Genomic DNA, 14,396 nt, shown 5'->3' with positions numbered 1-14,396 from the left:
CCTGCTCCATGTGTGCTCGATACTTCTTTCTCTTTTCTACAATTTCGTTCACACTTATGGCAGCACGGTTAAATTTAGTTTCAGAATCTTGCGGGCCAGGCAGTAATGACTTCTGATTGGTTGGAGAAGAAATGATGTCAGAAATTATTCTAATGCAGTCGCATCTGCGCGTAGCGCACTCTACTTTTATCTATCTTTTTAACTATCTCGTTCGTACTATTGGCAGCACGGTTAGTTTCAGTTTGAGCGTTATCCAGGCCAAGCAGTAATGTTTGTAAACAAAACGGCCAGCAAGTTAAAAATGGCCTTCCAGCCAAGTCAGATAACCTTACTCTGGCTACAGAGTACAATGAATCAGCCTTGCTGAACACTATTAGGTGGCATCCATTTATTACGTAACGCTAAAATTGAAAATGTTTACGCTTTTTGTATGCAAAATTTTAAATTTTTGTATGGGCCGCTTCAGCCTACTCCCCCCTCCCCCTAGAGTGTTACGTAATTTGTGGACGGCGCCTTAAAGCAAGTGCAACACTTTTCGGGGAAACAGGTCATTCGGGGAACTGACATTCGGAGAAACGGCATTCGGGGAAAAGTAGCACAATCACTTCAATGATTCTGAACGCAATTTTGTATGTCTTTTCGTTTCATTCTGCCACAATAATTTTTGGCGTCCAATATTCTATTGGTTTAATAATAAATTTTGCCTTCTTTAAAAAAAAGGCTGTTCTTTTTAATTATACTTTTTTAAATTTTATTATTTAGTGAAGCTCAATGCTAACCATTTTTATATTTTGCTGTTTTATCAATATTTGCAAGACTTAGAATGATAATTACTTTAGAGCCTGCCAATATTCCACATATATATTTTTTTTGCAACGCATGATCTCCTTTTGAGATATGTTGGAAATTATTTCAATTACAAATTTCAATCACAATTTTTATCTTCTTTCGATAATAGACGATATTTTTTATGTACACTTACAAAATTAAAATTTTTATTGATTCGTTGAAAAGTTTTGCCACAAATATTTCCTTTTAAAAATGTGTTGTTCATTTGAGTTACGCTGTGAGAAGATTTGTTTGCGTTATAGCCTTTAACATTTTAAACGAAAAATAATCTGCTCCCGTATATAGGCTATTTTTGCATTATGCTGCATTAATAGATCTTTGGATGAGAGCTTTTAATATTTTGCAAATAAATTTTCCCTTCTTTTATCAAGTAATTTTCATCAAGTGTTACGTAGCCGTAGCGGTAAACGCGCAGTTATTCAGCAAGACCAAGCTGAGGGTCGTGGGTTCGAATCCCACCGGTCGAGGATCTTTTCGGGTTGGAAATTTTCTCGACTTCCCAGGGCATAGAGTATCTTCGCACCTGCCACACGAAATACGCATGCAAAAATGGTCATTGGCATAGTAAGCTCGCAGTTAATAACTGTGAAAGTGCTTTTAAGAATACTAAGCTGAGAAGCAGGCTCTGTCCCAGTGGGGACGTAAAGCCAGAAAGAAGAAGAAATAATGCTGTTCAGTATTACACCCCAACCTCTTTTTACGACCGTTATCGGGGGGTCGTAAAAAAAATCGGTCGTAAAAAAATCAGGGTTATAATTATGTTTTTCTAAAATGCAACGTCTAGATGCGGAAATACTGATTCGAGATATTCGGCAAAGTTGAAGTATGGGTTGAGAACTTTCCAAAATAGCCATTCAAGTTTTCATATTTTGTTAATAGATGGCAACACTGCTCTATTGTTATCAAAAGAGCCAATTTTATGGGGGTGTGATATGCAAACACCATTTTTTTTTAAGATAACGGTACCGAATTTTCACCAAAGCTGAAGGAAGTGTTGCGTACCATACAGTCGGCCGAATCACAAATGCTCAGGTGGCTGGCAACACTGTTTAAGAAGAATAAAGAAAAGATCAAAATCATAAAACTTGAGCGGAACAGAAAAATAGAATGCTTAGCAACATTGCAATACACTTAAACGGTAATCCAGTTTTTCATGAAGGGTTCAAAATTTTGTCGTAGCTGGCAACAATGCTTAAGTGAAATTACGCCACCAGGCAGTACAAGTGTGTAGGGGAAGGGGTGGTAAAATGAACACCTTAAGGAAATAATCTTGTTTCTGATAGAAAAACGAGGAATTTGTATTGTTCCATCGCACAACATCAAAAATAGGGATGTAATCTATAGCAGCGACATGGATTCAGACTTAAATAGCTAAATTTTCATATATTTTCATCGCTATCAAAAAGCGATCCAAATGTTCATTTTACCTGCACTATGTGGGTAAAATGAACAGCGGTTGGTGGTAAAATGAACACCAAGCAAAAAACGTAAGCAAAATATATATTTCTGAAAATTTTCATTGCCCCACCGAAAATATATCCATTAATGATTGTAACCCATTCAAAAAGAATTCTAAAGGTATCAGATTTGACATCATATCATAACGATATACACCTCACTGAAAAACCTCAAGTCTTCCGAGCTAAAAGTTACGTCAGTTCTAATTTTCAAACGTGGTTTTCTAAAATCCTAGTTTTTGTTGATATTTTCACTTCAATTGACCTACATATCAACTCCAACACGCAGATTTATGCTTTAAATCGTCCGTGCGTGATAATAATTCATCGAAATTTGTTTTTTCTTGGTAAAAGGCACGGTGTTCATTTTACCACAAGTTCCCCTATGCAACTTTTGTTTTGCGGATATCTCAGGATCCTGACTACTTAGAAAGATGGCGCCTCCGGCAAAGCTGTTCATTAGCTCAAGGACTATCATTATTCTAGCCAAGAGATTCGAGATTTTGCCACCAGGTGGCGCTAGTGAGCATAGAAATTTTGTTTTGCGGATAGCTTAGGATCCTGATCACTTTGGAAGATTGCGCCTTCGGTAAAGTTGTTCATTAGTTCAAGGACTATCATTATAAAAGCTTAGACTCAAGACTTAGAAGGTCAGGATCCTGAGATATCCGCAAAACAAAAATTCGATGCTCACTAGCGCCACCTAATTGCATAATTCCGCAATTCAATGACCACCATATGTTAACCCTTGTACTACTGAACAATTTTGCTGAATATCGTGATCCTCTATTTTGAATACTCTTGAAGATATTGATCATTTATAAAAACGGTCGTTAATCTGAATTTCGGTCGTAAAAAAGTGGTCGTGAACCGAACCGTCGGTAAAAAAAACGGTCGTAAAAAGACGTTGGAGTGTATTTGCCAGTCCTGTTCTGGATTCTGTACGAATGCTTCTCAAAACCCTGTTTGAACTATGCTTATAAATTTAAACAACTAATACTTTGGATTTATAGAAAATCCTGATCAGAATGCCCAAAAAACACTACGCAGCAAACACACTAGAAACCCTGATCGGAATGCTAAACAAATCTATTTTAATACAACTACAGTCCACTCTCTATGACTCAATATTAAAGGGATCACCGTCTTAGTAAGGTATCGAGTTACAGAACTCAAAAACAGTGCAAATGAATCTACGTTATAGGAGACCCAGGGCTTATGAGATTTCATCACTTTGGGGGTGTTGTTGAATATCTCGTATGCCAAAAAAGATAGCACAGTCAGTCATGGGAACTGTGACCACAATTCACCACAGTTCATCGATTCTGCCATTCCACCAAAACACAAAGCAGCAGCAGCATCAATACCATCAGGCGTTGCGCTGCCAACGGTTCACACACTGCTTGACTGTTTTTGTCTCTCCACCATGACCATTTTCGGGCAGCCATTCCAAGCTGAATGATTGAAAAAAGTGTTAAATCATTCAATCGCTAATATTTCGCTTGTGTTTTCAACTAATTGAAATCTATTAGCTCTAACAGAAAGACCACAATCATTCCGTTACGATACATATAAACAAGTTCAATTTCATACTGCCTTTATCGAGCAAAAATGCAAAACCCCGAAAACCGCAAAAATCGTGTCACCACTGTGCTCGAGTCATTTCGCATTCGGGGTTGAAAAACGTTAGGAAGAAGAAGATTACATTTTTTGAAGAGCCGTGACATTTTTTGTTTTGAACCGTCATGGTTTGCTTTGGATTTCGATGGTCGTGTAGAAAGATGTAAATGTAGAGGCGGTAAATGTTTGCTCCAGTACTTTTCTCATCCCTGAGCACAGTACTGTCTTCGGCGAAGTTTCAGTGCTAAGTACGATCTACCTTTAGGAGTTGAGGATCATCCTTTTAGTTGAGAACTTGGCCGGTAGGGGCGCTTTTTCTGATTTGCACTATATGAACCATGAGGGATAAGAATGCAAATTTTGTATCATATGATATCTCTAGATCCTGATGTTTTGGAAGGTTGGTGTCTTCGGAAGAGTTGTTCAGTAGCTCAAGGGCTGACATGCGGTGGTCATTCTGATACGGAATTATGCCACCAGGCGGCGCTAGTGGACATACAATTTTTGTTTTGCGCATAGCTCAGTAGCCTGACCACTTAGAGAGATGGCGTCTTCGGCAAAGTTGTTCTGTATCACAAGGACTAACATTATTTGAGCCGAAAGTTTCGAAAATTTGCCACTAGGCGGCGCTAGTGAGCAAATAATTTTTGTTTCGCGGATAGCTCAGTAGCCTGATCACTTAGAAAGATGGCGTCTTCGGCAAAGTTGCTCAGTATCTCAAGGGCTAACATTATTTGAGCCCAAAGTTTGGAAATTTTGCCACTAGGCGGCGCTAGTGAGCAAAGAGTTTTTGTTTCGCGGACAGCTCAGTAGCCTGACCACTTTGAAAGATGGCGTCTTCGGCAAAGTTGCTCAGTATCACAAGGACTAACATTATTTGAGCCGAAAGTTTCGAAAATTTGCAGCTAGGTGGCGCTAGTGAGCAAATAAGTTTTGTTTCGCGGATAGATCAGTAGCCTGATCACTTAGAAAGATGGCGTCTTCGGCAAAGTTGCTCTGTATCACAAGGGCTAACATTATTTGAGCCTAAAGTTTGGAAGTTTTGCCACTAGGCGGCGCTAGTGAGCAAATAATTTTTGTTTCGCGGATAGCTCAGTAGCCCGACCACTTATAAAGATGGCGTCTTCGGCAAAGTTGCTCAGTATCAGAAGGGCTAACATTATTTGAGCCCAAAGTTTTGAAATTTTGCCACTAGGCGGCGCTAGTGAGCAAAGAGTTTTTGTTTCGCGGACAGCTCAGTAGCCCGACCACTTATAAAGATGGCGTCTTCGGCAAAGTTGCTCAGTAACACAAAGGCTAACATTATTTGTGCCGAAAGTTTCAAGATTTTGCCACCAGGCGACGCTAGTACGCATGGAATATTTGCTTTGCGGAAAGCTCAGTCACTGTATGGTATTTGTTTTGTTTTAACTGCTATTGTTTTTCTGGAAACTTTGATTATACCACTAAGGTCGAACTTTTGCCCCACCTTACTCTATAAGCTATTAAGACAGAGTTTTATCACTTTGAAATGCAAGCTGAGAAGTCATCATTTATGCCAAAACGAATGACGGGCTACTTAGCCTTAAACCAGACTGAAAATCGAATTTCGTGGTTACTATGATGGTGTTCTTTAACAACTTTCGCTAACATTTGTGTTTCATGACTTGATATTTCCATGTGTCGATGGTCCCTTCAATATCAACTCATCGAGGGTTGACTGTAGAACGAATGAACAAGAGCAATCCTTGATTGCTGTACATTCAAACTAGCCACACTGGCAGTCAGTCAGGGGGTGCAATTTTCCTCATCTCGATTTCGTTTTCGCTCAACCAAATTAGCTCGCATTGTCCAAAAGCGATTCACCTTATGCCCATTCAAGGCAACAAGAAAAAATATCTGTGCCGTTTCCATTTTCGAGTTCGGAGTTTAGGTTTCCGTTTTGTCATCTCCACGCTAAAACGATTGATTTTTTTTTCCTGGCCCCCAAGTCTCCTTTCACCAGCTCGAGCATCATCAACCGATCTCCGATCGACAGCTCCAAGGTACGAAATGCATCGTCGCGCGTCACTTCTCCTTCGCCTTAGACACAACACTGATCCCAATTAAAATTCCGCCATTAGGTTTACACACATTAGACACCTCATCGACATACATATGAGCCTCTGTACGTGCCATAAATTCTTTTGTTCTCATGACTTTTACTGTGCGCCGTGTGTTGGTGCTGTCTTGCTCTCTCGCACAGGCAACTTGAAAACAGGGCGCACAGTAAAAGTCAAACGTTTTATAGCATGCATAGGCTCATACTTACCTTACACTAGCCGCCAAAAGTATCGCTTCATCGCTTATGGCAACATTTGTTTTGAATAGGTATTGCAAAAAATTTAGAATTACTACAATATAAACTTAAGTTGAAGATACATCGAAATCAAATCTTGAATTTTCAGGAACACAAATCTAGAGAACCAGACGACCATTCGTGCTATAAATTTGATCGATTGGTCCCTCGCTAGTGGTAACCAAGATCAAATTTTCAGCGCCCACGGTTGTCTAGTTCTCTGGATTTGTACTTTTGAAAATTCGAAGTTTGGCTTCGATGCATTTTCACCTTAAGCTTGTCGGTGATTTTAAAGTTTTTGGAGTTCATTAATTCAATTAACATTCAAAACGAGAGTCGCAATACTTGGTGAAGCGATTCCATACTGTTGGCGGGTAGTGTACACATACTTCGCTGAGAGATGTACCATCCATTAATCATTATTATGGAGCGGAGAGGTCATTTGCAAAAGTACATAATTGACTCGCGACTGAACTGGAAGACAGTGGGTAGATACATAACATACAAGTAGTGCGAAAGATCGTTCGAGCTCATTAACAGATTCCTCGCGCGATCGCTTCGCGCTCCGGACGCGCTATGGACAGAACCTTATTGACGATGCGCATTATGGCGCAACTCGCGTCTTGTAACCGGGTTACTGCGATTTTACGACGAACATCAGCAAGCACCTTCAACAGAGTAGGCTTTGCGATACAAAGGACCTGGTTTCAGACTTGAACTCTTACTAGATTGGAGGTCAAAAATGACAGCTATCCACTTCACCGCGACATTTGACATGTGTCACACATGTGTACTCTATGTCACTAAGATGGCGTCTTCGAGAGGTCAATAAGTATACGGCATTCTATCGGTTTCGAATGTCGATCACGGTGGTCATGGTCGTCTTTCTCATCGGAATCTCATAGGACACGAAGAAAACTTCTCAAGTGCACATGGGTTAAAAATGTTGCTAGATCTTTGATGACTTAATTGCAGTTGTCCGTTCAGACACTGTGGATAGATAAAACGAATGATTTCATGCTTTTGGACCCTTGTCAATCGCTATTATTTTGATTGTGTTTTCAATTAATTGAAATCTTTTATTACTAACAGCAAGAGCACAATCATTCTGTTGCGATACATATAAACAAGTTCAATTTTATGTCACCTTTAGCAGTCAAAACCCCGAAAACCGGGAAAATCGTGTTACCACTGTGCTCGAGTCATTTCGCATTCGGGTTTGAAAAAACGCTAAGAAGAATAAGATTACAGTTTTGAAGAGCATGACATTTTATTGTTTTGAACGGTTATAGTTTGCTTTGGATTTTGATGGTCGTGTATGGACATCCCAAGTAACACTGAAAACATAAATATACAGTTTGTCCTACAATGCACTATGGTCCAGGAATCAGTTTTACGCGGAAAGATGCATTTTGAGCTTTAGAATGAAACATTAGACAAAAACGGTCTTCTACAAAGTTGTTTGTATTAGTTGAGCCCTTTGTTTGGTTTTATTGAAAATTAGGGTGGACCACATTTTCATAGAAATTGTGTAACTAACTTTCTTATTTGTAGAAATTATATTATACATGCTTCAGCAAAGTTGTAGACCATTCAATTTCAAGCAACTTTGCCAAAAAAAGTTTTTTTGTATCTCTTAAATTGACCGATTTAGAGCTTTTTTCCTGCAGTGACGTAGGGTGGTCCGAACAAAACTGGTTTTCTGGCTCTAGAGTTTTCAATTTAAATTTCTCATCAAAGTAGTCTATGAGACACTTTTAGAGCTTTGAAAAATGCGTAATTTGGTGAGTGAAGAAACTTGCTATCTCCTTCCGTTTAGGAGTTATTGTTGTTTTTCTCTCAAAAACATGCCTACTTTGATTATGAATATCTCTGATTGGGGCAAACATAAAAAATATCTTTTGACGGCGTTCAAAAGACAAAATAAAATTGTATATTATATCAAAAAATTACAGATGTGTTATTTTTGTAACTCTAACAAAACGTCTTGAAAATCAAACATTTTTTATCACAAAAACTTTAATAACTTTTGAACTAAAATAGATATCAACAATCTTTTTGCATGAAAATTTGCGTTTTATTAAGTTCTAAAAGTCGTCCATAGACGACTTTGACGAGAAAATAATATTAAAAAAACTAGAGTTGAAAAACTTATTTTTGTTGGACCACCCTGCGGTGATTAGGAAAAAATGCTCTAGATTGGTCAAATTTTGAGCTACAGAAAAACTTTTTTTGGCAAAGTTGATCAAAATTTCAAGTTCTACCGCTTTGTCTAAGAGCATATACCAGTATTGTTGCAAATAAAAAAGTTGATTTTATGATATGTGTGATATTGTGGACCACCCTAGTTTCAAATGACACAGTGTGAAAGCTTACATTTTTAGAAACAATTTTGTAGAAGATCATCTCTGTCTAAAATTTCATTTTCATGCTCAAAATGCAAAATTATAAAGAAATACATACTATGAAAATCTTCAAAATAGTTTTAGAGCCCTATCTTTCTTATTTCAGATTTCTCGTCAAAGCGGTCTATGAACGATTTTAAGAACTTAACAAAACGCAAATTTTCATGCAAAAATATTGATGATATCTATTTTATTTCAAAAGTTATTAAAGTTTTTCTGCTTAAAATCCTTTGTTTTTCAAGGCATTTTATTAGAGTTACAAAAATAACACATCTGTAATTTTTTGATATAATATACAATTTTATTTTGTCTTTTGAATGCCGTCAAAAGATATTTTTTATGTTTGCCCCAATCAGAGATTTTCACAATCAAAGTAGGCATGTTTTTGAGAGAAAAACAACAATAACTCCTAAACGGAAGGAGATAGCAAGTTTCTTCACTCACCAAATTACGCATTTTTCAAAGCTCTAAAAGTGTCTCATAGACTACTTTGATGAGAAATTTAAATTGAAAACTCTAGAGCCAGAAAACCAGTTTTGTTCGGACCACCCTACGTCACTGCAGGAAAAAAGCTCTAAATCGGTCAATTTAAGAGATACAAAAAAACTTTTTTTGGCAAAGTTGCTTGAAATTGAATGGTCTACAACTTTGCTGAAGCATGTATAATATAATTTCTACAAATAAGAAAGTTAGTTACACAATTTCTATGAAAATGTGGTCCACCCTAATTTTAAATAACACCAAACGAAGGGCTTAACTAATACAAACAACTTTGTAGAAGACCGTTTTTGTCTAATGTTTCATTCTAAAGCTCAAAATGCATCTTTCCGCGTAAAACTGATTCCTGGACCACTGTGCAATGATTACTAGAAAGTTTTTGGAACATGTCATGTCTCACGTAAGTCGCTATTTTGTTTTGTTAAACATTTCAATATTGAACTTGAATGGAGATGTTCTACTAAGGCATATAATTTGTTTTGCAATACAAATCTACCATTTTGCTGAAAATGTTCTAATTATGTTTACTATGTTTCAACCATATTATGTTCTATATTTGTCTTTTTATGTTTATCAAAACATGTGTTTGGTTATATGTCTTATTTCGGTTGTTTTAGACATGTACGACAAATAAACAGTCTCAATATGTCATATTCATGTTACATGTATGTCATAATATATACTCTTTTCAAACATGTTCTGAATAAACAAATTATGTTTATTTTCAGTCAAATATAAGTTTTTCTAGTTGTCTATAAAACAAATGCAACAAGAGTGACATTTAATACTTTTGATAGCATGGATGATACACTGCCGGCTAAGAAATTCGCCATATGGTGTTCACAGAATACTTTTAAGCAAATGTTTTGAGTAAATTATTATTTTTAAGGTATGCTCTAAATACCGATTTATCAATTTATATGAATGAATAGAGTGTGTGGTTGTTTTCCACTATTTAGTACGAAAAAGGTTCAATGGAATTACCTTACTCGCTTACAGTTGTGTTCATGCAGGGCTTACGTGTTTTTGTGAAAAATTGTAGGAAAAAAAAATATTAATACTTAGAAAACACTTCATACTAATTTGGTAAAGAAGTTTTCCGTCAACAAAATTGTAACATAAAGTTTGCCGGAATAGTTTTGGTAATAACCTGATTAGACTATTTTAGTTCGGGTACAAATCAACAACGGTTCGTGAGATTTGAGAAGCAACTTCCATGCTACAACTTCCATTTATGCTGTCATAGTCAAGTGATTTATCAAACTTATATCACACTGTAAATTTATGATCACACTAGTTGTCCCTGAAAACTTTTCACTGCCTTGAATGAAACAATGGCAAATGATTGGCATTGAAATTTTTGTATTTTCCCAAAACACTCGTCATGCAGTGTGTCTAAGGGGACCATCTTTAATTTTTGAATTTGATTTTGAATATTTACCATAACGATGAGATTTTTGTTCTGAAGCATTGAAAAAAGTAAAAATAGTTCAGTAAAAGTTCAGTGTATTAGTAGAAAACAAAATAATGAACTTATTTGCAAAATGTGATGATTCCTTTTTGGAAATATTTACTTGGCTTGGTGTCGAAAAATGTATATTGAACGATTTATAAGGGCGAATTGATTTTTTCGAACCAAAAGTGCATATTTCACCATAATTTTTGATTCGCATATTAATTTAGTGTTAAATAACAGTTATCAATCAATAACAGTTATGCAATCAAAAATGAAGGCTTGTCGATGTTTGCACTTTTACATTTTTCATTGTCGACCATCCAATGCATTTCCACTACCAAATGTTCTCAGTATTTTGTTGCGTTAATGGTTTATTGGACAAAGTATAATACATAATTATGTATACCTAAACCCATATGATACATAATTTTCACAACAAAAATATGTTGCACAAGCTCCACCTTCTGCGCTTTTCCAGTCATATATAAGTATGAATTCCAGTTTTTTCGCTATGAAACAGAACATTCTCATTAGTCATATTGAAGTCATTGTGATTTATATGAGACATGTTGTGTTACTTGGGATGTGAATGTCGAGGTGGTAAATGTTTGCTACAGTACATTTCCCATCCCTGGCTACCAGAAAAAGCTTCGAAAGCTTCCAGACAGAAGCTTGAAATGCTTCCAGACAAAAGATTGGAAAGCTTACAGACAGAAGCTAGAAAAGCATACAGACAGAAGCTTGGAAAACTTCCAGACAGAAGCTTGCAAAGCTTTCAGGGAGAAGCTTGGAAATCTTTCAGGGAGAAGCTTGGAAAGCTTCCAGACAATAGCTTGGAAAGCTTCCAGACAGAAGCTTGAAAAGCTTCCAGCCAGAAGCTTGGAAAGCCTTCAGACATAAGTTTGGAAAGCTTCCAGACAAAAGCATGGAAAGCTCCCAGACAGAACCTTGAAAAGCTTCCAGCCAGAAGCTTGGAAAGCCTCCAGACAAAAGCTTGGAAAGCTTCCAGACATGAGCTTGGAAAGCTTCCAGACTAAAGCTTGGAAAGCTTCCAGACAGAAGCTTGGAAAGCTTAAAGACAGAAGCTTGGAAAGTTTACAGACAGAAGCTTGGAAAGCTTCCAGAAAAAAAAGCTTGGAAAGCTCACACACAGAAGCTAGGAAACCTTCCAGATAGAAGCTTGGGACACTTCCAGACAGAAGCTTCGAAAGCTACCAGAAAGAAGCTTGGAAAACTTCCAGACAGAAGATTCGAAAGCTTCCAGACAGAAGCTTCGAAAGCTTCCAGACAGAAGCTGGGAAAGCTTCTAGACAGAAGCATGAAAAGCTTCCAGACTTAGGCATGGAAAACTTTTCCTGTCAAATGCATGGAAAACTTCCAGACAGATGCTTGAAAAGTTTCCAGGCAGAAGCTTGGAAAGCTTCCAGACAGAAACATGGAAAACTTCCAGACAAAGACTTTGGAGGCTTCTAGACAAATTTAGCATTTAAGAAACTTGGAAACCTTTCAGTCGGAAAATTGGAAAACTTTCACTTGGAAGCTTGGAATGCTTCCAAACAGAAGCTTTGAAAACGCCAAGACATAAGCTTGGAAAGCTTGCATACATAATCTTGAAAAGTTTCGAGACAGAAGCTTAGAAAGCTTCCAGATAGAAGCTTGGAATGTTTCTAGACAGAAACTTTGGAGGCTTCTAGACAAATTTAGCATTTAAGAAACTTGGACACATTTCAGTTGGAAAATTAGAAAACTTTCAGTTGGAAGTTTGGAAAGCTTCCAAACAGAAGCTTTGAAAGCGCTAAGACTTAAGCTTGGAAAGCATGCAAGCAGAATCTTGGAAAGTTTCGAGACAGAAGCTTACGAAGCTTCCAGACAGAAGCATGGAAAGCTTCCAGCAAGAAACTTGGAAAGCTTCTAAACAGAAACTTGGAAGGCTTCCAGGCAGAAGCTTTGAAAGAAAGCTTTTATGACTGAAAAGCTTGCAAAGCTTCTATAATCTATATAGAAGATCGTAACGAAGTAATCCACATGACGATCGCAGCATGCCACCTGTCAGTTAACATTTCACCAACCCCCCAAAATCCGCGCCCCAAACCCAAGATGGCGATCACGATAGGCGTTCCCACGCTGCGCTGCACCCTGATCCTGCTGAACATGCTCTGCTTCCTGAGTGGCCTCTCGCTGGCCATCGTGGGTGCCGTTATGCACACCAAGCTGGCAGCGATCACTAACCTGACCCATCGGGACAACCTTCTGACCAGTCAATCGCTGTTGGCCATGGGACTGGGCGTGATCATCTTTGCGGTGTCCTTCTTCGGGTTCTGCGGAGCGGCCAAACACTCCTACTGCATGACCGTGACCTACGTGCTGATGTTGATGACCCTGATCGTGGTCCAGATTGCGCTGGCTGTGCTTCTGTTTGCCGGAGTGGACCAAAACCGTCACGATTACCTGGAGTGGTTCGACGAGTACTTCGACCACAATATCAGCGTATCCAAAGCGTCCAGCGTTGTGGACCCGGTTATCGACTATCTACAGACTACGTATGGTTGCTGCGGAAAGATATCCTTTTTGGACTGGGGCAACAAACTGCCGGATTCGTGCTGTGCGGATGGTCAAAGAGGGCCAAACTGCGTCCCATTCAAGGAGGGATGCGAAAGGATGCTGGAAGGATACATTCGCCAAACTGGGAAAATCATCGGCTGGATCCTCATGTGGCTGACGGTGTTTGAGTTCATCGCGCTGACGTTGGCGTGCTGCCTAGCCAACGGGATCAAGAACCGAGTGGATGCACTGTACTTTGCTTGAAGAAATATACAAATTACTAAGTAGAAACCTCTCATAGCTATTACTGCTCCTTAGCAGTGACTCCTCCCTCGGGGGGAAAGTGACAACTCTGTTAACCAAACATAACTCGAAGGGCCTTGCCTGTAAACCGATGAGAGCGATGACGACTTGTCGCTTTGCATATCAAAGCGAAGAAAGTTAAACAGCGGAGACAAATGCAACTCAACGGCCGTTCGCACACGTCAGGGTGAAAACCACTTGTTGGTAGTGCATCTTTGTTTGCAATTGTCCTCATCCTAACCCGCACTCTCCCCTTCGCACAACGAAGTTGAAACGTCGTTGGTCAGCCGGCAGTCGGCAAATAGTGATTATTATGGAGACCACGAGTTTCTATGTCATTATCATTTTTTTACTGCAGCAGCACAGTGCGCAGATATGTAGGTAGATATCGTTCGCTGCCCGCGTGGTCGTGATGGGCCTTTCTTATTTGCCTTGCCAGGGGTCGGTCTCGTCGTTCATGGTCAGGGTGAAGATCGGAAGGAAAAGTTTAACCGCAGACTGATTGCCGATGCGATTGATTCGACGTTGTTACCCGTTTTCCCATAAGTGGGTCACGTTTGCCAATAGGCTTGGGAACGGTTACTCACATTCACATTTATTGAGCAATATTGTGTGTTTTAATTTGTATAAAACCTTTTCTCCATTATTAACAACATGTTCCTCAATAATCGTCATCATCAAAACTTTAGAAGCAGTTTTTCTGTTGAAAACTGAAATTAATTCGCTGAAAATATGTTCACTGTGTTTCGGATGAAGTATAGAATATCATGAACACATTTATTTGAATTTAAAAAAAAAATGGTCTAGAAAATTCTGAAATTGTTGATGGATTCTGCCCCTAAGACATATTATCTTTTATGTAGTTCGTCTGGCTGTGTCTGTCTGTGCATTTCTTTGAGTAGTCTTTTATTTTTTGTAATTGTGTTGTTGGTTTCTGATGATTGTCCATT

General features: G+C 38.4%; 2 protein-coding genes across 7 annotated transcripts in view; both read left to right on the top strand.

The window, feature by feature from the left end:
• LOC5578948 (disheveled-associated activator of morphogenesis 1) overlaps positions 1 to 14,396 on the top strand; it is a 573,726-nt gene that overhangs the window by 483,881 nt on the left and 75,449 nt on the right. The gene's annotated exons all lie outside the window — the stretch shown is intronic.
• Positions 12,693 to 13,434, top strand: LOC5578950 (CD63 antigen). Its single transcript, XM_001664079.2, has one exon. The coding sequence runs from the start codon at positions 12,700 to 12,702 to the stop codon at positions 13,405 to 13,407; it is 708 nt and encodes a 235-aa protein (XP_001664129.1). The 5' UTR covers positions 12,693 to 12,699; the 3' UTR covers positions 13,408 to 13,434.

The sequence above is a fragment of the Aedes aegypti genome, chromosome 3 (assembly GCF_002204515.2).
Source record: "Aedes aegypti strain LVP_AGWG chromosome 3, AaegL5.0 Primary Assembly, whole genome shotgun sequence".
NCBI classification, from domain to species: domain Eukaryota; kingdom Metazoa; phylum Arthropoda; class Insecta; order Diptera; family Culicidae; genus Aedes; species Aedes aegypti.
This window is presented reverse-complemented; position numbering and strand designations above follow the sequence as displayed.

Excerpts from the sequence above, each read along its gene's own strand:
- LOC5578950 (XM_001664079.2), top strand. The coding sequence starts at position 12,700 with ATGGCGATCACGATAGGCGTTCCCACGCTGCGCTGCACCCTGATCCTG.